Here is a 27,523-nt window from a genome sequence, read left to right on the forward strand (position 1 = left end):
ATTATATAAACGGTTATAGCGATATGACAGAAAAGCAGACTCATGACAATATAATACAGACAGACTACCATACTTGGTGTTTTTTTGCACTACTACCAATTATTTACAAGGTTTTGTTACTGATTTGTTCTTGTTGTAATAGTAGAATGCACAAGGTGCAATTTGTAAATTGGGTAGTGTATCATCACTTCCTCTTGTCATGTTAGTCATTATATACTTTAGAGCTGTTTAGAACTTATCAGACATGTCCAGATCAACTAGCCCATGTCAGCTAAAAAAAGTGTATTTCAGTTTTTTAGCCAATAGATATTGTAATTTTTTTGTCACTCAAATATCACAAATACACATTAGACAATTTCTTTGCACCCCTTGACAAAATGTGTAGAATTTCAGGAAATAAGCTTTAAGCCTGCAAATTCTCTCCACCTACAAGAGGGGTGTGAACAGTTTGTGTCATGAACAGTGCTTGTGCCTATAGAAATAGACGTGACACGTGCGCACGGGTGGCGCGGGATGTTCCCCAATGCTGGGAGGGCCCCCCCCCCGAGTGAAAAAGTCCCGAGTGAAAAAGTTTGTGAATCCCAGACCTAGTGAACAGCTGCATCTTGGTTAATCACAACAGCCATTCAGAAGCGTTGTGAACCGTGACGGGGTAGCTATTAGTGAAAGAAGAAAGACTAGAAAAAAATGAACTATTACGGTGTTAATGTCTGATGGTAGGGTATATAATGGAGGGGCAGGGTGGAGAATGAGATGAGACAGCAGGGGGTTACGGGATTAAATGGGTGTGACCAATGACCTTCCCCTTTTGTGTCCTCCTGTCAGTCTCCATGGCCATACCAAGTGGTGCGGTCTTAGGAAATTAGCATGGAAAATTGTGTATTTGGGTGCAAGATATCCCCACCCCACATCCTTCCAATTCGGCAGAAAAAACATTGTGTTTGTGCACCCTCAGAGCCTGTAGGAAAATGGTATAACTGCCAGTGCAGTTCTCACTGCATATCTCGGTCAGCCTCAGCCTATGTTCACTCAGCAATCCACACACACACCAGCTCTAATCTTATCAGACCACAAGACCCCAAGATGAAAGACCAAAGCCTTGAGGGTAGCTCCAGGACCCCCACCTCTCTCACCCTACCCAACTCAGAGGAGCGGGTGTTGGGGGACACAATGTGTATTTTGTGGGGTGTTCCTCCATAGCCTCATTGTGTTGACCAGCAGGTTCTTATTGTTCTGCGGATTAGGATGTGAGCTCCTCTCTGGCTGCTTTGATGGCTCTGCCTGGCTATCAAGCCCCATGAGGCAGATGGGTGGATGGAGCGGTACCGTGTGTGTGTGTGAGCCGTTCTGACAGACTAAGATGTGTGTGTGACAGTAATACATGTAAAGAGCTGTGGTTTGCCGGCTAATGATACCATTGGGAACGTGTGTGTGTGTGACTGCACGCAGGAACAAAAGCACAACGGACACCCCCCCAAAGCCTAACTCACACACTGTGCTACCGAACGCACACAATGAAAATCCCCTTTGATATGAGGATGATGGCCTAATGAAAAGAGTTATCACATAGAGACAGTGAGCGCGTAACGCCACCACTGCTCATTACGTATAATGTGACAATGATGCAAAGCCCATAGCCACACACCCACAGAGTTAGAGAGAGACAGGGTGTGGGTGATTTTGTGTCTATCCATTTATTTGTGTGTGTGTGTGTGTGTGTGTATGTGTGTGTGTGTGTGTGTGTGTGTGACAGCTGTAGATCCCACCACACATCGCTCTCAAAGGAGAGTCATCTTCTATCTGCAGTACATCTCACTCTGCCACCAGCCCTCTCTATCTGTCTGTGTGCGTCCCAAACGGCGTCCTATTCCCTACATAGCGCGCTACTTTTGACCAGGGCCCATAGGGTGCTTTTCCACTTGTTCCTCTGTGGCGGTGGAGACTGTCCGTTAACATGCCTGTCATCAGCATGAGGGATTAATGTAATTACACTATTTACAAACCCTCAAACAAACAGCGAGTCTCAGTGGCGCTATTGTCCTCTCACTGATGAAACACAATGTAAGCCAATGGGAAGATGTCTGTTATGATTTCACTATGAAATAGGTAGAGTTCTTGTACAGTGCATTAGGTAGAGTGTGTGTGTATAGTGCATTGATTCTGTGCAATAGCTGTTCAGAAACTGATACTACGTCCATGCTAGCCAGTGCATGCTACCGCCAGATAAGCTTGAAAATTGATAGACTCAATAAGCGATTTGATTACTTCCTGTGGTCTGTCATGAGCATGAGGAAGATTCAGACTGAAGTCAGTGGAAGAGTGGCTCATTCTTATATGCTGGCGTGTTGAGTTCCTCGGTTTTCAAGCTTCTCTGACGCTAGCCCACTATGGCTCGAATGGAAATAGAATGATAGTGGGTAAGCGGCTACTGTGTCTCCAACTGTAGTCAAAGATATAGTACTCTGACGCTCAAAGATATTCTATGATCGTAAGTAGAGTCGTGGCCAAAAGTTTTGAGAATGACAAAAATGTTAATTTTCACAAAGTCTGCTGCCTCAGTGTCTTTAGATATTTTTGTCAGATGTTACTATGGAATACTGAAGTATAATTACAAGCATTTCATAAGTGTCAAAGGCTTTTATTGATTACATGAAGTTGATGCAAAGAGTCAATATTTGCAGTGTTGACCCTTCTTTTTCAAGACCTCTGCAATTCGCCCTGGCATGCTGTCAATTAACTTCTGGGCCACATCCTGACTGATGGCAGCCCATTCTTGCATAATCAATGCTTGGAGTTTGTCAGAATTTGTGGGTTTTTGTTTGTCCCACCCGCCTTTTGAGGATTGACCACAAGTTCTCAATGGGATTAAGGTCTGGGGAGTTTCCTGGCCATGGACCCAAAATATCGATGTTTTGTTCCCCGAGCTACTTAGTTATCACTTTTGCCTTATGGCAAGGTGCTCCATCATGCTGGAAAAGGCATTGTTTGTCACCAAACTGTTCCTGGGTGGTTGGGAGAAGTTGCTCTCGGAGGATGTGTTGGTACCATTCTTTATTCATGGCTGTGTTCTTAGGCAAAATTGTGAGTGAGCCCACCCCCTTGGCTGAGAAGCAACCCCACACACGAATGGTCTCAAGATGCTTTACTGTTGGCATGACACAGGACTGATGGTAGCACTCACCTTGTCTTCTCCGAACAAGCTTTTTTCCGGATGCCCCAAACAATCGGAAAGGGGATTCATCAGAGAAAATGACTTTACCCCAGTCCTCAGCAGTCCAATCCCTGTAACTTTTGCAGAATATCAGTCTGTCCCTGATGTTTTCCTGGAGAGAAGTGGCTTCTTTGCTGCCCTTCTTGACACCAGGCCATCCTCAAAAAGTCTTCGCCTCACTGTGCATGCAGATGCACTCACACCTGCCTGCTGCCATTCCTGAGCAAGCTCTGTACTGGTGGTGTCCCGATCCCACAGCTGAATCAACTTTAGGAGACGGTCCTGGTGCTTGAAGCCTTCTTCACAACAATTGAACCACTCTCCTTGAAGTTCTTGATGATCCGATAAATGGTTGATTTAGGTGCAATCTTACTGGCAGCAATGTCCTTGAAGCCCTTTTTGTGCAAAGCAATGATGACTGCACGTGTTTCCTCGCAGGTAACCATGGTTGACAGAGGAAGAACAATGATTCCAAGCACCACCCTCCTTTTGAAGCTTCCAGTCTGTTGTTCAAACTCAATCAGCATAACAGAGTGATCTCCAGCCTTGTCCTCGCCAACACTCACACCTGTGTTAACGAGAGAATCACTGACATGATGTCAGCTGGTCCTTTTGTGGCAGGGCTGAAATGCAGTGGAAATGTTTTTTTGGGGATTCAGTTTATTTGCATGGCAAAGAGGGACTTTGCAATTAATTGCAATTCATCTGATCACTCTTCATAACATTCTGGAGTATATGCAAATTGCCATCATACAAACTGAGGCTGCAGACTTAATGAAAATTAATATTTGTGTCATTCTCAAAACTTTTGGCCACGACTGTATACTTCAACACGACATAAGTGCATCTATACTATGCACTTATTGTCCCCATACCTTTTCAATTAAGAAGCACATATATATTTTTCTCACTCAATGATTTAATGTCCAGTGTCATCCTTCTCATATTTTACATACATACCTTTTACATACCTCTCACATGAAAACCTAAAAACACATTGAATGTGCATCCAATGTAGGAAAAACTCTGGGCCATTCCAAATCAAGTGATCAGGAAAAACTCTAGGCCCTAATGCAATGCACTGACCTCTGTTCCTCTCCCCCTGGCTGTGACAGGAGAGCCAGGAGGCGGCTAGCCACCAGGTCCCAGATGGCCCCTCCGGACCCCCGGCTCTAGCTGCAGCCCTGGAGTCCCACCACCACAGCAACGCTCCCAGCCGTCCATGGTCCCCAACAACATCTACTACAGCTTTGGAGGTGAGAGGGCACAGTAGGGCCTGAACTAGAGAAGAGATGGACACACTTATACTGGTGCTTGACTTAGACACACAGAGATGAATATAGTATACACACAGTCACACACACACACACACACACACACACACAAATATTCACACTTGCCATAAAAAAAACTGTACAGCGGCTTTATCACAACAGTTATATACCCTGAACAAAAATATAAACGCAACATGTAAAGTGTTGGTTCCATGTTTCATGAGCTGAAATGTTCCATACCCACAAAAGACCTTTACATTTTGTGCACAAATTTGTTTACATCCCTGTTAGTGAGCATTTCTCCTTTGCCAAGATAATCCATCCACCTGACAGGTGTGGCATATCAATAATCTGATTAAACAGCCTGATCATTGCACAGGTGCACCTTGTGCTGGGGACAATAAAAGGCCACTTTAAAATGTACAGTTTTGTCACAGAACACAATGCTACATATGGATCAAATTTTGAAGGCGATGGCAATTGGCATGCTGACTGCAGGAATGCCCACCAGAGCTATTGCCAGATAATTTAATGTTCATTTCTCTACCTTAAGCCCCCTCCATCGTTTTAGAGAATTTGTCAGTATGTCTAACCGGCCTCACAACTGCAGACCACATGTATGGCGTCATCTGGGTGAGTGGTTTGCGGATTTAAACGATGTGAACAAGGTGCCCCATGGTGGCGGTGGGGTTATGGTATGGGCAGGCATAAACTAAGGACAACGAGCACAATTGCGTTGTTTCAATGGCAATTTGAATGCACAGAGATGACGAGAGCCATTGTCATGCATGATAATGCACGGCCCCATGTCACAAGCATCTGTACACAATTCATTATATAAACTGTAACTCAGTGAAATCTTTCAAATTGTTACAAGTGTTTATATTTTTGTACGGTGTGTGTTAATATATAAACTCAGCAAAAAAATAAACATCCCTTTTTCAGGACCCTGTCTTTCAAAGACAATTCGTAAAAATCCAAATAACTTAACAGATCTTCAATATAAAAGGTTTAAACACTGTTTCCCATGCTTGTTCAATGAACCATAAACAATTAATGAACATATACCTGTGGAACGGTCGTTAAGACACTAACAGCTTACAGACGGTAGGCAATTAAGGTCACAGTAATGAAAACTTAGGACACTAAAGAGGCCTTTCTATTGACTGGTCAAGCGATGGTGGGTTTGTGCCCATAGGTGACGTTGTTGCCAGTGATGTCTGGTGAGGACCTGCCTTACAACAGGCTTACAAGCCCTCAGTCCAGCCTCTCTCAGCCTATTACGGACAGCTTGAGCACTGATGGAGGGATTTTGCGTTCCTGGTGTAACTCGTGCAGTTGTTGATGCCGTCCTGTACCTGTCCCGCAGGTGTGATGTTCGGATGTACTGATCCTGTGCAGGTGTTGTTATACGTGGTCTGCCACTGCGAGGACAATCAGCTGTCTGTCCTGTCTCCCTGTAGCACTGTCTTTGGCATCTCACAGTACGGACATTGCAATTTATTGCCCTGGCCACATCTGCAGTCCTCATGCCTCCTTGCAGCTTGCCTACGGTACGTTCACGCAGATGAGCAGTGACCCTGGGCATCTTTCTTTTGGTGTTTCTCAGAGTCAGTAGAAAGGCCTCTTTAGTGTCCTAAGTTTTCATAACTGACGTTAATTGCCTACCGTCTGTAAGCTGTTAGTGTCTTAACGACCGTTCCACAGGTGCATGTTCATTAATTGTTTATGGTTCATTGAACAAGCATGGGAAATGGTGTTTAAACCCTTTATAATGAAGATCTGTGAAGTTTTGGGGATTTTTACGAATTGTCTTTGAAAGACAGGGTCCTGAAAAAGGGATGTTTATTTTTATGCTGTGTGTGTACACTTCCATTCAAAAGTTTGGGGTCACTTAGACATTTCCCTGTTTTTGGTCCATTAAAATAACATGAATTTGATCAGAAATACAGTGTAGAAGCAGACGCCTCACAAGTCCTCAACTGGCAGCTTCATTAAATAGTACCCGCAAAACACCAGTCTCATTGTCAACAGTGAAGAGGCGACTCTGGGATTCTGTCCTTGTAGGCAGAGTTACATAGAAAAATACATATCTCAGACTGGCCAATAAAAAGAAAAGATTAAGATGGGCAAAAGAACCCAGACACTGGACAGAGGAACTCTGCCTAGAAGGCCAGCATCCTGGAGTCGCCTCTTCACTGTTGATGTTGAGACTGGTGTTTTGCGGGTACTATTTAATGAAGCTGCCAGTTGAGCACTTGTGAGCAGTCTGTTTCTCAAACTAGACACTCTATTGTACTTGTCCTCTTTCTCAGTTGTGCATCGGGGCCTCACACTCCTCTTTCTATTCTGGTTAGAGCCAGTTTGCGCTGTTCTGTGAAGAAAGTAGTACACAGTGTTGTATCGAGATCTTCAGTTTCTTGGCAATTTCTCGCATGGAATAGCCTTCATGTCTCAAAACAAGAATAGACTGATGAGTTTCAGAAAGTTCTTTGTTTCTGGCCATTTTGAGCCTGTAATATAACCCACAAATGTTGATGCTCCAGATACTCAACTAGTCTAAAGAAGACCAGTTGTATTGCTTCTTTAATCAGGACAACAGTTTTCAGCTTTGCTAACATAATTGGGTTTTCTAATGATCAATTAGCCTAACTTGGATTAGCTAACACAACGTGCCATTGGAACACAGGAGTGATGGTTGCTGATAATGGGCCTCTATACGCCTATGTATATATTCCATAAAAAAGCTGCCGTTTTCAGCTACAATAGTCATTTACAACATTAACAATGTCTACACTGTATTTCTGATCAATTTGATGTTATTTTATTGGACAAAAAATGTGCTTTCTTAAAAAATCAAGGACATTTCTAAATGACCCCAAACTTTTGAACGGTAGTATACGTACGTACGTACATACATACATACATACATACATACATACATACATACATACATACATACATACATACATACATACATACATACATACATACATACATACATACATGCATGCATGCAGTGCCAGTAAAATGTTTGGACACACCTACTCATTTTTTCTTTAATTTTACTATTTTCTACATTGTAGAAGATATAGTGAAGACATCAAAACTATGAAATAACACATATAGAATCATGTAGTAACCAAAACAGTGTTAAACAAATCAAAAGATATTTTATATTTGAAATTTTTCAAAGTAGCCACCCTTTGCCTTGATGACAGCTTTGCACACTCTTGGCATTCGCTCAACCAGCTTCATGAGGTAGTCACCTGGAATGCATTTCAATTAACAGGGGTAACTTGTTAAAAGTTAATTTGTGGAATTTCTTTCCTTCTTAATGCGTTTGAGCCAATCAGTTGTGTTGTGACAAGGTAGGGGTAGTATACAGATGATAGCCCTATTTGGTGAAAGACCCAAGTCCATATTATGGCAAGAACAGCTCAAATAAGCAAAGAGAAACAACAGTTCATTACTTTAAGACGTGAATGTCAGTCAATACAGAAAGTGTGTGTGTGTGTGTGTTCTGTACATGTTTCATGAGACGTACAGAGTTGGCCTTGCTAAGCTAAATGAAGTATGGATCCATTATTCAAGGAGAATCAGTTGCATTCATTTCCATTATGTATGTGCTTGCGTGCACACAGTTGAAAATCTATCCCTCAATACTGTTTGGCTCCGTTAGATGATTGAGTGTGTGTAGGTCTACTGCATTACTCTCCTAGGCAGGCAGTCTTACAGACAACTAACGTTGACACAGCTTCCAACGCAATGGCTGTATACCAAATGCACCCATCGGGCTCAGAAGTATTGCACTATATAGGAAATAGGGTGCCATTTGGGACATATCCAATGCCTCCTGTCTCAGTGGCCCTTCATGGAAAGTGATGACTGCTTTAGCTCCAGCCAGAGGAAGGTATATTTCTCCTCTTATAACAGGACTATCACTTTTGCCAAATGTGATCCTGCATTTACATGGCATAGACCTCGGTCATGTGTCTGAGATTTCATGTATGCTTGACACTAGTAGTAGAGTAGACGTTGCCTGTCAGCGCTGATCTAGGTTCCCCTCAATCCTAACCGTAGTCTTTAGGGCGTTAGACTCAAAACTGGCCTTAGATGGAACACTCCATCCTACTCTTTTAAAGGCACTGGTCACTGGTGGAATTTCTGATTGATGTGTGTCTGTTTGTCCGTATCCTCTCCCCGTCCAGCTTCTCCCACTAACGGTGGCCACGCCCATCACGAGGAAGAGGAGGCGATAGAGAAGGATTTCCCCTCGCCACCTTCGCCTGGCTCCGTGGAGGAGATGAACGCTAAACTCCAATGCACAACACAACCTCACCGGAGGTCATTACACTGTGGCCCCGTTTGAATTCCAAACCAGGTCAAAATTAGTGCACTAAATGGGGAATAGATTGCCATTTGGGACGTATTCCTTAAAGTTCCTTTAAAATTAAACATTGGTCATATTCATTAGTGTACATCGTAGCAAAAACTTCTGCAACGGAAAACGAAAACCAACGTTTTTTTACTGGACAAAAATAGGTCCAAGATATGTCCCTCCCTGCTTCGGCCCACATGCTTCCATTTGGTTCCTAGTGAATAGGACCATGATTGGATAGGTGAATGCAAGGGTTTCCACTACGTACTGTAGCTTTCACCTGTCAAGTCCTTTCAAATCAGTGATGTATGATTCAGATCATGACACAACTGTGTTATACACTGAGTATACAAAACATTAAAAACACCTGCTCTCCATGACAGACTGACCAGGTGAATCCAGGTGAAAGCTATGATCCCTTATTGATGTCACTTGTTAAATCCACTGTGCTCAGTGTAGATGAAGGGTAGGACACCGGTTAAAGAAGGATTTTTAAGCCTTGAGACAATCTGGGAGATGGATTGTCGTAGCGGTTTGTGTCAAGAACTGCAGCGCTGCTGGGTTTTTCATGCTCAACAGTTTCCCGTGTGTATCAAGAATGATCTACCACCCAAAGGACATCCAGCCAACTTGACACAACTGTGGGAATCATTGGAGTCAACGTGGGCCAGTGTCCCTGTGGAACACTTTTGACACCTTGTAATAATCCATTCCCCGACGAGTTGAGGCTTTTCTGAGTGCAGGGGGGGCAACTCAATAGTCCAAAATACTTATGACACCTTCAAATGGGGGGGACAAGATACATTCAGTGCATTCATTTCTAAACGGTAAAACATATGTACTTTCGCCTCATATATTGTAAAACATTTGACCTCAAGTGAAATATTATCTAGCTTAGCACCCGTATTATCCACATATTCAACAGCGTTTAAGAAATATATTACCTTTAACAGTGTTATCTTGTGATCAAGCCATCAATGTTTTGTGATTATTGGTGTCGTAAAAAATGTTAGCTAACGGGTTAGCAATTAGCATGTTTGACATTTCAGTGGAAATACTACTACTATCAGCTTTTTAATAAGAGGTTTATCACAAAAGAAAATGTCCCGTATTATCGGCATACGGTCTCCAGTTATTGGCCACCTTAAAATGTTGTTCAATTACAAGATATATCCTTTTAAATTTGTTAAAAAAAAGAGACACAACCTCGTATCTGAAGTCTTTACTAGATAGTTGGCTAGCCTTCTGGTTAAAAAAAAAAAAATGACTTGCCTGAAGTCCATTAGCCATATTCCAGAGGTAAAAAGTTGGATGTTAAATTATGTGTGGTCTGTCGCGCAGTCGAATTTTACAATATACAGCGTGTCCCACAAAATGTGTGTGTATATATTTTTCTTTTTTTTTTTCTTTTTTGAAAACTCTCAACCTAACTCAACTTAGATAAATTGCAATGAAAATCTTTAGTCGCAAAACTTACTGTTATTTTCCAGTCCATTTAAATGTTGAGCTCGAGGTGATTTAATCCTCTAACCGCTAGAGAGTGTCCGAAGTTAGGTGGTGTCCCATGTTAGGGGAAAATTAGCTAATACATGTGTAAGATTTGAATATATGCTTGGAAATGTGTTTAGGTGGCCCACTGCCACCGCTACAAAAAATATTCTGTAAATGTGGTTGTATAATCATTTTTGCCAAGACGTTCTTTTAAATGGACTGTCATTGGCTCAGTGACTGGAAGTCTATGGAAACAGCTACAATGTTATTGCTCTAATGCTAGTAGCAATGCACCCCCCCTGCCCCCCAATACCCTTGCCACCACTGCTGGAAAATAAGTAACACTGAAAGTATACTTACATAAAATATACTATGAAAGAGAGGTTAAACATTAAAATAGGACATAACAAAAGTGCAGGCTACAATGTTAATAGTGTTGATTATAATCTGTGGGGGTTTTTCTCAGTGAGTGGAACAAGACTCCCTATTCTCCTGAGGGTCCCCTTCACACAGAGTGCACAGCAACCCAGGCAGACAGACTACCCTCAGACAAGGAACTCTAAGAGCATGGACCTGGGTGAGCACACACATGCACACAAGTGTTGCACACATGCACTCACATTCTGATATGGAGGGATTTCAGTGCCAACCGAAATTGTATTTGAATTTCATAGTTTTACATTTTTAAGATATTGAATTTGAATTTATTATTTTTTAATTGGTAATGTACAAATGGAATAATTTAATTCATAAATTCAATATTGTATTTCCTGATTTGAAACTGACTTAAATGAATATTGCATTCAGTTTAAAAATCACTTTTCAAAAAAAGATTTATATATTGAATTTCAGTATGCTAGATATTGCTTTCATTATGTGTTTCAAGTGTACAAACTATAATTTCAAGTTAACCATAGTTTCATACAGTGTCTTGCAAAAGTATTCACACCCCTTAGATTTCTTCACATTTTATACACATTTTACTGTATAAATATATACACTGAACAAAAATATAAACGCAACATGTAAAGTGTTGGTCCCATGTTTCATGAGCTGAAATAAAACAAAAAGCTTACTTTTAAATTTTGTTTACATCCCTGTTAGTGAGCATTTCTCTTTTGCAAAGATAATCCCTCTACCTGACAGGTGTGGTATATCAACAATCTGATTAAACAGCTTGATTATAACACAGGTGCACCTTGTGCTGGGGACAGTAAGAGGCCACTATAAAATGTGCTGTTTTGTCACAAAACACAATGCAACAGATGTCTCAAGTTTTGAGTGAGCGTTCAGTTGGCATGCTGACTGCAGAAATATCCACCAGAGCTATTGCCAGAGAATGTAATGTTAATTTATCTACCATAAGACACCTCCAATGTCATTTTAGAGAATTTGTCAGTACGACCAACCGGCCTCACAACCGCAGACCATGTGGATGGCGTGTGGGTGAGCGGTTTGCTGATGTCAATGTTGTGAACGGAGTGCCCTATGGTAGGGTTATGGTAAGGGCGAGCATAAGCTACGGACAACGAGCACAATTGTATTTGATCGATGGCAATTTGAATACACAAAAATACCGTGCTGAGATCCTGAGGCCAATTGTGAGGCCCTTTTTTGGTCTATGACCAACTGATGCATATCTGTATTCCCAGTCGTGAAATCCATAGGTTAGGGCTTATTGAATTTGTTTCAATCAACTGATTTCCTCATATGAGTGTCTGTCACTCAGTAAAATCAATGAAATTGATACATGTTGTGTAAATATTTGTTTTATTTTTTGATATATATATATATATATATATATATAGAACAAAAATTTTGAAAATAGTAAAAAATTAAGAAAACCCTGGAATGAGTAGGTGTGCAAACTTTTGACTGGTAATAAATATATATATATGTATATAACCAAAAAAAGTTAAACAAATCAAAGTATATTTTATATTTGAGATTCTTCAAAGTAGCCACCCTTTGCCTTGATGACAGCTTTGCCAGTCTTGGTATTCTCTCAACCAGCTTCACCTGGAACACTTTTCCAACAGTCTTGAAGGAGTTCCCACATATTCTGAGCACTTGTTGGCTGCTTTCCCTTCACTCTGCAGTCCAACTCATTCCAAACCATCTCAATTTTATATATATTTTTTATAAATAAAAAATTCATAACAAGTATATATTCAACTTAACAAATCACATAAGTTACATGGACTCACTTTGTATGAAATAGAGGTTGACATGACCCTTCCACTGTCCACCATGCATGCAACATCTGTAAGGTCCCTAGTTAAGTATTGAATTTCAAGCACAGATTCAACATTGTTATCACATGGGCCCATTGAAATGGTCTTATAATGTTATGTTAATGCACATATGACCATGAAAGGTTTGCCAATTTTTTAACATATCTTTTTGGGGGTATTATTCCCTCTTTTTCACCCAATTTCAATTATGATCTTGTCTCATCGCTCCCCAACGGGCTCGGGAGAGGCCAAGGTCGAGAAATTCGTTCCCCGAAGCATGACCCGCCAAAGTGCGCTCGTAAAAAGCCCGCTTAACCCAGAAGCCAGCTGCACCTATCTGTCAGTGTAAACACACTGAAGTCAGCCTGCAGGCGCCCGGCACGCCACAAGGAGTCACTAGAGCGCAATGAGCCAAGTAAAGCCCCCTAGCCAAACTCTCCCCTAACCCGGACGACACTGGGCCAATTGTGCGCCGCCCTATGGGACTCTGTGACACAGCCTGGGATCGAACCTGGGTCTGTAGTGACCCCTCAAGCGCTGGGATGCAGTTCCTTAGACCGTGGGCCACTTGGGAGGCCTGACCTTTTCAAGACAACGGTTCCTGAACTAGACTGTGTCTAGTCAGTCTAACACTGCTCTGTGTGCATGCGTGTGCGCACGTCTCCGCAGGACACTGCTCAGTCTGTGCCAAGCATGAATCCTTCAGTCATAACCAACTTTCTCCCTGAAAGCTGAGAGCACAGCAGCTTATTTCCTCATATTAGGTCCTGGGTGACCTTGTTAGCCTCTCATTTATTTTGCTCTCACCCTCGCACTCTCACTCCCACCCTCTCTGTCTTTTCTTCTTTTTCTCTCCCTCTTTTTTTGCTCTCTTCCCTCATTCTTCCCCCATCTCTCTCTTTTCTCAATCCCCCACCCGTCTCTCTTCCTTTCTCTCTCTTCTCTGTTTCAGAGTGAGGTATATCTCATTCTGTAAAGTTTTTTTGCCTGTCGCTGGTTTCCAATCCCAGTTCATTAGTGTTCTGGATTGGGTTCCCCCTCCGAAACTAGTTGCACGCCGCTACTGCACATTGATTGGCTTTTATTAGGAAGACACACCCACATCCTACTCACTGCTTCTCTTGTCTTTCTCTTTTTTTCGTAATCTCTTTCCTTCTTTCTTGTTCTTTCACTCCCGTCCGTCTTTCTCCTTCTTTTCGCGCTCTCTCTGTGGATCTCGATCTCTCTCTCTCGCTCAATGCATCCACCTTTTTCTCTCTCTCCATATTTCTCTCACTTCACCTTTCTCCTACTCTCTACCCCCCTTTCCTCTCCCTCCTTCATGAAAATGACAGACTGAGATGAGGGTGTTATCTGAGGATGGGGGGGTGTGTTATCTGAGGATGGGGGGGTGTGTTATCTGAGGATGGGGGGGGTGTTATCTGAGGATGGGGGGGTGTTATCTGAGGATGGGGGGGTGTTATCTGAGGATGGGGGGTGTGTTATCTGAGGATGGGGGGGTGTTATCTGAGGATGGGGGGGTGTTATCTGAGGATGGGGGGTGTGTTATCTGAGGATGGGGGGTGTATTATCTGAGGATGGGGGGTGTGTTATCTGAGGATGGGGGTGTGTTATCTGAGGATGGGGGGTGTGTTATCTGAGGATGGGGGGGTGTGTTATCTGAGGATGGGGGGGGGTGTTATCTGAGGATGGGGGGGTGTGTTATCTGAGGATGGGGGGGTGTTATCTGAGGATGGGGGGGTGTGTTACCTGAGGATGGGGGGGGGTGTTACCTGAGGATGGGGGGGGTGTTACCTGAGGATGGGGGGGTGTTACCTGAGGATGGGGGGGGTGTTATCTGAGGATGGGGCGGTGTGTTACCTGAGGATGGGGCGGTGTGTTACCTGAGGATGGGGCGGTGTGTTACCTGAGGATGGGGCGGTGTGTTACCTGAGGATGGGGCGGTGTGTTACCTGAGGATGGGGCGGTGTGTTACCTGAGGATGGGGCGGTGTGTTACCTGAGGATGGGGCGGTGTGTTACCTGAGGATGGGGCGGTGTGTTACCTGAGGATGGGGCGGTGTGTTACCTGAGGATGGGGCGGTGTGTTACCTGAGGATGGGGCGGTGTGTTACCTGAGGATGGGGCGGTGTGTTACCTGAGGATGGGGCGGTGTGTTACCTGAGGATGGGGCGGTGTGTTACCTGAGGATGGGGCGGTGTGTTACCTGAGGATGGGGCGGTGTGTTACCTGAGGATGGGGCGGTGTGTTACCTGAGGATGGGGCGGTGTGTTACCTGAGGATGGGGCGGGGGGGTGTTACCTGAGGATGGGGCGGGGGGGGTGTTACCTGAGGATGGGGCGGGGGGGGTGTTACCTGAGGATGGGGCGGGGGGGGTGTTACCTGAGGATGGGGCGGGGGGGGTGTGTTACCTGAGGATGGGGCGGGGGGGGGTGTGTTACCTGAGGATGGGGCGGGGGGGGGTGTGTTACCTGAGGATGGGGCGGGGGGGTGTTACCTGAGGATGGGGGGGGGGGGTGTTACCTGAGGATGGGGCGGGGGGGGGGTGTTACCTGAGGATGGGGCGGGGGGGGTGTTACCTGAGGATGGGGCGGTGTGTTACCTGAGGATGGGGGGGGGGGGGGGGTGTTACCTGAGGATGGGGGCGGTGTTACCTGAGGATGGGGGGCGGTGTTACCTGAGGATGGGGGGCGGTGTTACCTGAGGATGGGTGGCGGTGTTACCTGAGGATGGGGGGCGGTGTTACCTGAGGATGGGGCGGTGTTACCTGAGGATGGGGGGGGGCGGTGTTATCTGAGGATGGGGGGGGCGGTGTTATCTGAGGATGGGGGGGGCGGTGTTATCTGAGGATGGGGGGGCGGTGTTATCTGAGGATGGGGGGGCGGTGTTACCTGATCATGGGGCGGTGTTACCTGAGGCATGGGGACTGTATGACACTGACCCTGTGCTGTGTGTCACATTTGTAGAGATCACCCCCTTTAATAGGGGGTAGTTTCCCATTTCGAAATGGGGGTTAAGCCGGTTGAGTCAAGTCTGAGGGTTTATTTTTGCGCTAAGCAAAAAGTAATAAAATAAGCTTTGGTGCTTAGCAAATGTTTTCTTTTGGGGACTGTAGGGTGCACAAGCAAAACATGGCCTGCATCTCAAATGGCACCCTATTCCCTATTCAGGAACTTTTGGCCAGGGTGTGTACTTATACATCAAGCTGCCTCATGCTACACGGCTATTTATTTGACTTACTATATAGGGAAGAGAGTGCCATTTAGAACGCACAAATGGCTTCTTCAGCGTTTCAGAGGTATCTGACATTGGTTAAATATGCTTAGTCAAGACTGTGATCCTAAACACTCGCTTTCAAGTCTGTCTTAATGGTTGCACCTGGGCCCGTATTCATAAAGCCTTTCAGAGTAGTAGCGCTGATCTAGGATCAGTTTTGCTTTTGAAATCATAAGGAATATAAGGTGGGAACTAAATCGGCGCTTTTACTCTTGAGACACGTTTTGAATTCAGACCCAGGAGTTTTTCCCTGACCACATGACCTGATCTGACAATAGTTGAGTCATGTACATCAACGCACACACGTGGAGAAGAAACCATGCGATTCGCTGAGCAGTAGCCATAATGAGCTCACTAACGCCAGCAGCAAATTCCTATCCAAGCAGCAGAACATTTATGTATCTGTGGGTGGGTGAGAGGTTGTTGATGCTGCTCTCTCTCTGTAACAATAGAAGCAGATTCATATGCACATTATTTTTTAGCTTCGAGCCACACAGCTTACACACACACACCCACCACCACCAACCTTTTTGTGGCTACTGTATTTGAGGGGAAACGTAACTCGTGAAGCCAGCAAATCTAACAGCCAGTCTAATCCATTGTCCCCTCTGTCGCAGCTGCATTTTCTCTCCCTCTCTCTCTCGCTCTCTTTTTTTTTTATTTTTCTTCCGCTCTCTCGTTTCTCTGCCGGGAGAAAATTGACCTCATAAAATATGAAAAGGGATTATTTCAGAGAAATTGCAACGTAATGAAAACCTCTTATTGTGTCCCGTGGTGCAGTGCCCCTCAGGCAGCTGATGCCGCTCCCTGCCTGCCTCAATCCTGTTGGTGTGGATTAGAGAGAGGGAAAGAGTGATGAGAGGGAGGAGGGGGGGATGGGGAGGGGTATGAGGGAGAGAGTACCCAGTTCTTGCCCTCCCCACCCTATCTCTCTTTCCCTCTCGCTCTTCTCTCCGTGTCTTGCTCCCTCTCTCTTTTTCTCCATCTCTGCTCAGAGAAAACAAAGGTAACCGTTTATGGCGTTCCAATATTCACTGTGTGTGTTTTCTGTGTTTCAGTGGCTGATGAGAGCAACATGAGATCCCTGGCAGAGCAGAGCCCAGGTGAAGACACACGCTCTTCCCCCTATCCATATCCCCAACACACACACACACACACACACACACACCACACACTCACTCTTCAGACACCCGAACACACACCTTCTCAAACAAAGAAAGCGACTGAACATTGAAAAGAGGTATGAAAAATAATCCGAATTTTCAGTGCGCTGTCATACTGACCGCAAAACAAGTTATGACCTGGTCAGGACTCCTCCGACTCTTCCTTCCGTAGTAGGGTGAAGTTGTCCCTAGACACTGGTCATGGGTCAGTTTTGCATTTCCCCACTAATGCTTAATGTAAGGATTGAGGGAAGGGGAAGCTGATCCTAGATCTGTACATTTGGGCTAACTTCACCCTGGAGCGAACACACTTCAGCGGGGAGATGCTTTGTGTCACTGCACCTGTTTTATGTGTTCTCCTTACTCAGCTGGAAGCAGCAGGAAGTGATTTGTTAAGCTACCTCTTTGCTCCGACAGCCCTAGATTGCATTAGACCGGGATGTTCTTAATTTGTCTCCTTTCACTTAAGTGAGAAAGAGGGTGCAGGGATTGAGTGATAGGCTTGAACGCGCTCCCCCTGCAGACACGCGCCCACACACACACACACACACACACACACACCTTAAATCTACCGCAGCATAAACCTGTTGCCGCATAACAACAACTCTACAAGTCCCACCCCCACTGTAAAGTACCACACTCAGCTTCCCCCCCCATACACCCAAACCTATTTTTACCCATATGATTTCCCTCAAAGCCCATTTTCTGATCGGTAGTCATAATAACCCTTATGGGCTATGATAGATAAAGAGATTCATTTTCTACATCGGCCTCTAACTGATGTGGAAGCTAATGTTTATTGACAGGCTGCACTGAGGCCAGTTTGCTGACGGGGCTGTTTTGGACTTGGCCCCGTGCATGATTCTTTAAATGGCCCCATGCTTCTTTATAGGCCTTGACATATTTCATTAGTAGGATGGTCTTTAAGAGGGGCTCCGCCTCCGGCTTTAATCTGGCTAAAACCTCTGTTCGGGCTGAGGAGGGGGGGTGAGGGAGGAGAGAGAGAGAAGAGATGTCTGATGCAGAGTTACTCTTTCCTTCTATTTCTCTCTCTCGCTCTCCTTCTATTTTCCTGTCTCTCTCTCCCAACTCGCTCGCTCTCTTTTCCTACTATTTCTTTCTCTCTCTCTCCTATTTCGGTCTTGCTTTGTCTATCGCTCTCGCTCTCTCATTTGCTTTTGTGATTTCTTCCTCTCTTGCGCTCACTCTCTCCATACCTTCTCTATTCCTCGCTTTCTCCGTGCTCTCACTCTCTATCTTCCTCACCCTTTTTATGTTTGTTTTACGCCTCTTTCTTGTTACTCTTCTTAGTCTCTTTCTCTCTTTCTCTCTCTCTCTCTCTCTCTCTCTCTCTCTCTCTCTCTCTCTCTCTCTCTCTCTCTCTCTCTCTCTCTCTCTCTCTCTCTCTCTCTCTCTCTCTCTCTCTCTCCGGAGCGGTCTGTCTTGTCTCTCTCATGCTTAGTCTGTCCCCTCCTATCCCCATTTCATCTTCTCTTATTCTCCATATCCCAATTATCCGCCTTCCTCTCTCTTCCACTATTCTCACCCTCTCATGCTTCTCTGTGCTTTCCTAGTGTTATGTGATTATAGGTAACATGCTCCATCCTTTGAGCTTCCCTTCCAAATAATCCTCCCTTTCCCTTCTCCTAGTGCCCCTATATCTCCTTCGCTCTCTACCTTCTCATAGCTACAGCCTGTATAAGCCCGGTCTTTAAAGCCTCCTGATTTAGGTTCTCTCTCTCTCTCTCTCTCTGTGTGTGTGGCGTGCGCGCAAAGAACCACTAACGCATAGACACAAGAAACGTGTGGATTACACACGTGCGTGTGTGTTTCTTTGCATGTGTGTGACATAGAAAGAGGGACAGCTCCAGTAATCCTCAGGTCCTCTGAATAGACCAGAGTGTGTATCAACAGCCGGAGGAGAACCTGCTCGTGTAGGAGAGGGGGATAGATGGATGTTTTGGAGGGGGACTCTCTCACTCCATCTCTCCGCAGTGGTCTCTGTCACCGTCTCTCCATCCTCCTCTTTGTCTGTCCCCCGGCTCTTAACATCTCCCTCTGGCAGCTCTACTCACACACAGGTCTGGGAACGCTTCCAACGTGCGCGCACGCACACACACACACTCCACTTAGTAGCCCTGCGCACATACAGGTCTTCTAACAAATTTTGTCTCAGCTGTTTCAAGCGTTTGGTGCGTGCGTGTTGTGGTGTGCGCGTGCATGTTTTGCTCCGCTGATGCCTGAGTTTGTTTCTGTTGGAGATGGGGGATATCCACCCACGCTGAAGCCCTGTTAGATGCGGCAAACACCAGCTAGCTTCTGGCCCGCTGTGCAACTGGCAGTGTCCATTATTCTGTTTTGTCCCCTTCTGCAATTAGACTTTGAAAACATGTAGCCTTCCCTTTCCCCTGCCAACATGGAACCTTGCTTTGTTGTAGTTTGTATCGCTCACTCTACCCAGCCCCCTTCTCCCCCATCTCACTGTTGTTGATTCAAGTTGAAAGTCACCATGTTGTGCTGATTTGAATTGATGGATCACTCCGTAGCGGGAAGGGCCATCTGTCTGTGTGTGCGTGTGTGCGTGTGTGCGTGCGTGTGTGTGTGTGTGTGTGTGTGTGTGTGTGTGTGTGTGTGTGTGTGTACGTGTGTGTGTGTGTACGTGTGCTCTGCCCACACTACATGCTTTGTGTTCTACCGCAGCATAGTAGTGCATTTTATTAAACCTAGCTTTAACAAATGGCACATGTCCCATCTCTAGTCCATGCCGTCCCCCTCACATCCCTCCACGCGACTAATCCAAAAAAGGTGAGTCTGTAATGATGAAATGGCCTTTTAAGTCCCCGACCATTATTAGAGCCATACGTCTAAGGGAGCAAATATGCAGCCATAGGCTCCATCTATCTAAACACGATTACTGCCTACTGCCTGCATCTGTGTCCCGTCTGGGGATGCAATGTTAGTGATTTACCAGAGTGCACTCAGGGAGAGTAGATAAACTATGATTGGTTGCAACGTTGATTGGAACTAAACTGTGATTGGTCGGGACCTTAATTGGACTGTACTTTGATTGGGTGGAACTTTTGGGTTAAGTTAATTATTTCACACGAGACAAGGTAGTGGCCACTTTCATGTGCATTGCTTACTGTACCACTCTAAAACCGGTTTGTTTTGTTGTATCTGCCTCTCCTATACTTTACCTGGCCCTATGAACACTAAATTATTCGGTTTTCATCTGGTAAAGCTCAAATGTCAACACCCAAAGGTTGTGCTATTAAAATAGGTTTGAAGGTTTCTACCAACATTGAAACCGTTATATACCTTTTCCATTTATTGGAAAGGGTTAAAATATAGGTTGTTTTACTAGTTCCCATCACAGTGAACGTGGTTTTATAGGCTAGCCGAGAGATTGAATCCAGGGTTCTCCGAGTTGGAAAGATAAACCGATAATGTCTATCCTCCACACACACACACACACACACACACACACCCCGACACGGACAGAGGTGTCTCCATGACAACTGACCTTTTTAAATCATCCACTGCAGGGAGAGGCTGCTTAAAAAGTGGCATTTCCGTCACCGGTGGTGCCCTTGCTCAGTTGAGCTGCAGAAATGCTCACTCTAGTCAAATAGTGAAATGCTTACAAATGCAGCAATATCTCAAGTGCCACCTACTGTCGATGTTCCCTTGAGCAAGTAACTTAACCCCCTAAATTGCTCATTGGGCGACGTTCCCTCGGCCCTATGCGCGTTCCCTCGGCCCTATGCGCGTTCCCTCGGCCCTATGCGCGTTCCCTCGGCTTCCAGTGTGGCTGCAGTATTCAAGTCGAGAGGCATTCTGGTGTGTGCGTCTATGCTTCTCTGCATCGTACTTGTGGTCCTAATGTGTTTTGATTTGTGTAACGCAGGTGTGTGTTGCTGGAGGCAGTTGCGTAACATTACTCATATTGCTCAAAGTTGTATTCAGATGGGAAGTATTGGTTTGTGTGAATCCCCTACGGAACTCCTGTCTTGCGCTGCATTGTCAGGGGATTGCACCTATCACCAATGCTTGTTGACCTGACATGATGAGTGGGTGGGTGGGTGAGTGGGTGAATGAACCCACACTGAGCATCTGGTCCACAGCAGGCAGTGATAGGAGTCAAATGCTGGTTTCACCCTTGAAATTCTGCATGCGGATGATCGCCCTCCTGTAGCGCTCATTATTCATTTACATCTACCTTCACCCGTTTGACATGCCTACACTGGATATGGACGAAGGGAAGACACACACACTCTCAAACACGAAGACACACGCGCACACATGTGCTCACGGGCACACACAAACATGTATGTGTGCATTTGCGCACGCAATGCACACACACACATATACAGGTGGTGTTATGCTTGCAAATGCACACAAGCGTGTACTGCACACACACACACACACTCTGAGCCAAGCGTTCACTGCAGAACTCAGCAGCAAGCGGCTTAATTCTATCAAGCTGCTAGCCGGACAGCCACAATTACATTTGTGACACAAATCCTGCTTCTCAAATTGAGTGTTTTATTCCTAAACGTACCCGCTCTCTATTTATAACCCCTTATTTCACACAAATCCAACTTCTTCCTCAAAGTCAATTTAGGACTTAAAAGCCACTGCCGCTGCAGCTCTGGCTCACTTTCCCTCCTTTCCCCTTGACTCTATCGCCCACTCTCCAAAGATCAATTTCAATGAGGAATATTCTCATGCTTTGAAGACTGAGTCGACAAAAGAGAGTCTAAAACGAGAACATTTTGAGCGTTTACCATCTCCAAGAACGTTTTGAAGCATAAAAGTCTTGCAAATCCCTGGTGGGAGTTAGAAACAGACACTTAGAAATAGTCACTTTTTCAGTCGGTTTGAAACTATTTTCCATACCTTTTAGCAAAATAGCGTTAGGGCCAAATGAAGGATAAGTGAACGATTAGGGACTGGCTGTGTGTTTCTCGCCACATCCCCTTTGCTTGTCTGTCTCTGCGGCCTACTTATGCATGCTCTGGTCTGGCGATGGACCTCTGTGACTAACCTACAGCACTAGCCATTGGACCAACCTTTCTCCTGGAGAGCTATACCATCCTGCGGGCTTTTGATCCAACCCTAATTTAGAACACCTACTGCTCTAGCTGCCCACCGGGACCTTTGTTGTGTGTTACCCCAGGGTTGAAGAAAACACCTGTACACCCAGTAGCTCCCCTTGAAGAGGGTTGGCCATGTGTATGACATGTGCAGTAGACCTTTCCTGCATGGCCCTTTTGTTCCTTTTCTCTTCTTTCTTTGTCTGCTCCCTTCTCCTCTGTGTCCATGCCTGTGTACTCACGGCAGTCCTTTGGCACTCCTTCATCCTCTTCCTTTGCTTCTACATGAATGCATCCTTTCCCTCTCTCTTGCCTCCCATCTCTTACACCTGTCCCTATCCTTCCTTTTTACTCTAATTCCCCATTTTTTAAATTGTTCATCCATTTCTCCCCAACTGCTCATCTCTCTCTCTTCCTCTTCCTCTCTTTCCACTTCCAGTCCTCCTCCTCCATCCTTCTATCCATGCTGACCAGGGGCTCCTTCCCCTCCCTCCCTGTCTCTCCCCTTCTCAGAGGTCTCATCCAGGGAGAGTGACCTGGGTCCCACCTTGGGCCTATGGAAGTCCTGCTCCTTGGAAAGCCACCAGTCGGCCGTATCGGAGGCCCGGCAGCTGAGCCAGCAGAGCCAGGTGCCCTTCCACCGTCCCAGGCCTCACATTGTGCGGGGGAGCGGCTGCAACCAGAGCTTCCGCACCGCCATCGACAAGTCCTACGATGGGCCCTCGGAGTCGGAGGACGGTAAGGGAAATCACCATAAATGTTAATGCAACACTGAGCATGACTACTAGATGCATGTACCCTGGGTCCTATGTTCCCTCAGTTCCCACAGCCCAATGTTCCCTCAGTTCCCACAGCCCAATGTTCCCTCAGTTCCCACAGCCCAATGTTCCCACAGCCCAATGTTCCCACAGCCCAATGTTCCCACAGCCCAATGTTCCCACAGCCCAATGTTCCCACAGCCCAATGTTCCCACAGCCCAATGTTCCCACTGCCCAATGTTCCCACTGCCCTATGTTCCCACTGCCCTATGTTCCCACTGCCCTATGTTCCCACTGCCCTATGTTCCCACTGCCCTATGTTCCCACTGCCCTATGTTCCCACTGCCCTATGTTCCCACTGCCCTATGTTCCCACTGCCCTATGTTCCCATAGCCCTATGTTCCCTCTGCCCTATCTTCTAAACCAGGGGTCGAAGGGGCAGGGAGGACAAATACGTATTTCAATTTTGAGTATTTTGTAATTTGGTGAAAATTGACACTTTGTTCATTGACACATGCAAAGCACACTGGGTATCATTCTAATTATCATCTTCCCCAAACAAGGCCAAATCTTTTTTCCCAAATTTTTGGGAAAATAAGCATTTGTGCCAATTTTTGATTTGAAATTGGTCAGTGGGTGCTGAGGGAACGAACATGGAGTCGAGGGAACGTAGGGTGGACCCCAATTTTGTGGTATAGAGACATCATAGTGATGTTAGTTATCCCACTGTATTTTTAGAATCTACACACTTAGTTTTCGCCCAAGTGACTTCAAATAACTTCCAGTAGGTAGAATTTTTTTGGTCCATTGAAATCAATGGGGAAGATGCTGCACTGTATTGTAGCTCGCTGTAGGTGATTTCTAAGTTTTACCACAAAGTTAGTCTTTTGTCACTTCATATTTTCTCGACTGACATTTGAGATCAAACGTAATGTACACGGACTGTACAAAACATTAGGAACATCTGTTACTTCCCGTGACATAGATTGACCATCCAGGCTGTATCACAACCGGGCCGTGATTGGGAGTCCCATAGGGTGGCGCACAATTGGCCCAGTGTCGTCCAGGTTTGGCCGGTATAGGCCGTTACTGTAAATAAGAATTTGTTCTTAACTGACTTGCCTAGTTAAATAAAGATTCAATACATTTAAAAAACAAGTGAATCCAGGTAAAAGCTATAATCCCTTACTGATGTCACTTAAATCCACTTCAATCAGTGTAGGTGAAGGAGAGGAGACAGGTTAGAGAAGGATTTTTAAGCTTTGAAGCTTTTTTATTTAACTTTTTATCCTTTATTTAACTAGCCAAGTCAGTTAAGAACAAATTCTTATTTACAATGACGGCCTAGGAACAGTGGATTAACTGCCTTGTTCAGGGGCAGAACGACAGATTTTTTTAACCTTGTCAGCTCGGGGATTCGATCTTGCAACCTTTCGGTTACTAGTCCAACGCTCTAACCACTAGGCTACCTGCCGCGCGCACACCCATTGAGACATGGATTGTGTATGTGTGCCATTCAGAGGGTGAATGGGCAAGACAAAAGATTTAAGTGCCTTTGAACTGGGTGCGAGGCGCACTGGTTTGATTGTGTCAAGAAATGCAACACTGCTGGGTTTTTCACGCTCAACGGTTTCCCGTGTGTATCAAGAATGGTCCACCACCCAAAGGACATCCAGCCAACTTGATACAACGGTGGGAAGCATTGGAGTGAACAAGGGCCAGCATTCTTGTGGAATGCTTCTGACACCTTGTAGAGTCCATTCCCTGACAAATTAAGGCTGTTCTGAGGACAAAAGGATTTGCATCTCAATATTAAGGTGTTCCTAATGTTTTGTACACTCAGTGTATGATTGCCTTTGGACCGATTATTCAGAAACATCCACACATGAGCTGTATAAACTTTGATTTATCACTGATATTAATAATGAGTAATTTAGCCATTGCGTAACTCGCTGACATTCAGCAAACGTGGGGTCGCAAAAGGACACACTGTTGAGCAGCTCAATGAATCAGCGTTTCTGGCCAGGGAACTTTTTTAATCCCACAGCTGCACATTTTTGATGTAACATCTTTCATGTGAAGCCAAAGATTTGTGTGTGTGTGCGCGTGTGCGCGTGTGTGTGTGTGCGCGTGTGTGTGTGTGTGTGCGTGTGTGTGTGTGACCATCTGAGCATCCACACTGAACCGTGAAGCACTAGAATTGCCTCTGACTTTCCCTCTGGCCTCAGGGAGTGGTTGCCTCAGGCTTAGAGGGGGGAACCAGTGATTCTGAATACAAGATTGGAGTCAGCACCACCCTCTCTCACTTTCCCAAAAAGACATGTCGGTGAACCCGGCTGCAAAGTATTGAGTCACTGCAGGAGGGATGGGGTAGGTATATGAGTGTGTGTTTGTCCGCCTGTCTACTTCATTGTGTGTATGGCATCTGTGTTGAACTTAATGCTTTTCCCGGATAAAAAAAAATCTTGGTCGACCGTGAGTCGTCCTTTTCTTTCGACCAATTGTTTGGTCGAAATGTTTAAACTTATTTTTCCACATATAGACACACCCAATGTGTTTGAATAAAATCAACTACATATGCACTGAGCTTGTCTGATGCTTTAAGCACACAGTTTGATTAAATAGTTAAAAAAAACACAAACAACTCAAGAAAGAGCTCGATGGTTACACTGTTAAAAAAATGACAGCGAGTGCCTGTGTGACTGGCACATGTTGTCTCGCTCCGCTTCCTACTGCGGCGTGACGCCAGCACAGCAAGTGTTTAATAATGCACGGTGTTAGCTGCAACATCATTTCAGCCATTTAGTTTATTACTTGTTACTGACAGAAAAGTTCTGTTACGGAAATCCCTTGTTTAGGAAAAACATTCCCTATTCCCTGAACCCTTGCTCTCTTTACTTGAAACATGCAAGCGTCGCATGTACAGTATGTGGCCAATAGGGCCTGACTTATAGCCTTTCATAATCACATCAATAAATTGGTTTAAACCGTCTCTGAACACAGTAACACGTGACAGCAAAATGGATGTGGAGGACGTGAAAAAGAAACTCGAAACGGGTGAACGTTTGCTCAGGAGGTAGAGGGGTTAGTCAGATCTGTGGAAGACATTTGACTTAGTTGTGGAAACTACGAGTGATCAAGGTAAAGGCGGGTATAGGAGCAAGCGTTGCGCGAGTATTATTTGTGCCAAACGGTTGCTGTTAGATTACAATATTCTATTTTTTTCTGACCATTTAGAACAGTGTAAACAACACTAAATATGTAAGCGTACCAGATAGTCTGTTCTAATTACAGCAAACTAAAAACAGTTGCATGCGTTCGTGAAATGCACTTTATTTATTGTTTAGGCTAATTATTCAAAGCTCCCTTCATTACATTTTTAACTAAAATGCTTGATTCCATTTCAAAGCATGAACGCCTCGTATGCTGTGTGATGGCATGAACAAATGAATGATTGATTGATAGATACTATATATTGAAACATAGGCCTAAATAAGTTATGGTATTAAGACGAAACAGGATGTGCTCTTAAGCCTACAGCTCGATGGTGGTTGTTATACAAAGCCTACTAATGATAGCGCCATTGCTTATTATAATAATAATGATGATGATAATAATTGAAATGACTCAGAAGGAGATCAAGAAAACAACACTAAATAAATGATAAGTAATAGCAGTCTGTTGTAACGGGGGGAAAAGTGTAAAGCATTTATTAAAGCATAGCAAAGATTAAAAACAGCCGAATCTGTGAAATTGCTTTATTCAACATTTTGCCGTTGCATGAGGCTTGGTGCTCACGGAATCAGTAGGCTATTAAACAAACACTCAAACAGGCAACAAAAGCAAGATCTGTCTTACTTCTGTAGATATATAGGGATGATTTATAAAGCCAGGCACATCTAAGTTAGACTATTGATTATAGACCTAATTAAGTTGGGTTTCCCACTCTCCTACATTTTTTTTTAGATAATTAGGCTAAGGCAAGGGCTGTTTCCTCATCTCTGCTGCTGTTGCCTCAGCTGCATTGTTCTAAATCTCAATATGCTGCTTATCTTTGCTATTATGCACATAGCAACATGGGGAAAGGCGCCAATTCTACGGCGAGTTGAAGATTATGTTTCAGAACTGAAGACAGTGACCGTATCCAACGCAGGAGAAAACGCATTTGTTATAAAATAATATTAGGGTTGCGCCGTTATTTTGACATAATATAACCATATACAATTTCAGTATCACATGTCTTAGCGTGATGGACTGTGCCATCCACGTGACCTCCACGATGGATAAGTCCACTGAGACAGGCGCGAATCAGACAGGTGTTTTGTGCACCATGAAAGGAAGGAAGGAAGGAAGGAAGGAAGGAAGGAAGGAAGGAAGGAAGGAAGGAATTGTGACTGCTCGACTAAAGAAATCTCGGTCGACCATCAGCCTATTGACCGAACAATCATCCAGTCAAGTAAATGGGGTCAGCCCTAGTTGACATTTTAACCTCTGATACCTCCCTCTCAGATGACCTGTCAGAGCAGAGCTCCGGCCGAGACACGCCCGTCAGTGGCTCATCCCGCCAGGACCAGATCAAATCTGGGGCAGGGAAGAAGAAGAAGAGGACCAAAGGGAAGAAGAAGAAAAGCAAAGAAAAA

At 44.8% G+C, this 27,523-nt stretch overlaps 2 protein-coding genes across 4 annotated transcripts in view; both read left to right on the forward strand.

Annotated features, from left to right (window-relative positions):
- Positions 1-4,427, forward strand: part of LOC115195924 (partitioning defective 3 homolog B-like) — a 24,066-nt gene extending 19,639 nt beyond the window's left edge. Inside the window, exon 6 of the mRNA XM_029756278.1 lies at positions 4,327-4,427. Within this exon, the coding sequence (XP_029612138.1) occupies positions 4,327-4,387 (61 nt within the window). The 3' untranslated portion in view covers positions 4,388-4,427. The remainder of the gene's footprint in view (positions 1-4,326) is intronic.
- Positions 4,397-27,523, forward strand: LOC115195926 (partitioning defective 3 homolog B-like). Of its 3 annotated transcripts, none has more exons than XM_029756280.1 (6): positions 4,397-4,467; positions 10,824-10,934; positions 16,925-16,969; positions 22,639-22,863; positions 25,112-25,253; positions 27,393-27,523. In XM_029756280.1, the coding sequence occupies exons 1-5, from the start codon at positions 4,434-4,436 to the stop codon at positions 25,147-25,149; spliced, it is 453 nt and encodes a 150-aa protein (XP_029612140.1). In that variant the 5' UTR covers positions 4,397-4,433; the 3' UTR covers positions 25,150-25,253; positions 27,393-27,523. The 3 variants fall into 3 exon arrangements, with proteins under 3 accessions (XP_029612140.1, XP_029612141.1, XP_029612139.1); XM_029756281.1 differs by lacking the exon at positions 4,397-4,467 and adding an exon at positions 8,666-8,832; XM_029756279.1 differs by lacking the exon at positions 4,397-4,467 and having other exon boundaries at positions 9,695-10,934.

This window comes from Salmo trutta, chromosome 6 (genome assembly GCF_901001165.1).
Source record: "Salmo trutta chromosome 6, fSalTru1.1, whole genome shotgun sequence".
NCBI classification, from domain to species: Eukaryota; Metazoa; Chordata; class Actinopteri; order Salmoniformes; family Salmonidae; genus Salmo; species Salmo trutta.

What these genes read in the sequence shown, in the direction of transcription:
- LOC115195926 (XM_029756279.1), top strand. Translation starts at nt 10,730, where the DNA reads ATGAAAGAGAGGTTAAACATTAAAATAGGACATAACAAAAGTGCAGGC. An exon ending in CTCTAAGAGCATGGACCTGG is followed by an intron (nt 10,935 to 16,924) that starts GTGAGCACACAC and finishes TCTGTGTTTCAG; the next exon opens with TGGCTGATGAGAGCAACATG. An exon ending in GCCCTCGGAGTCGGAGGACG is followed by an intron (nt 22,864 to 25,111) that starts GTAAGGGAAATC and finishes CTCTGGCCTCAG; the next exon opens with GGAGTGGTTGCCTCAGGCTT.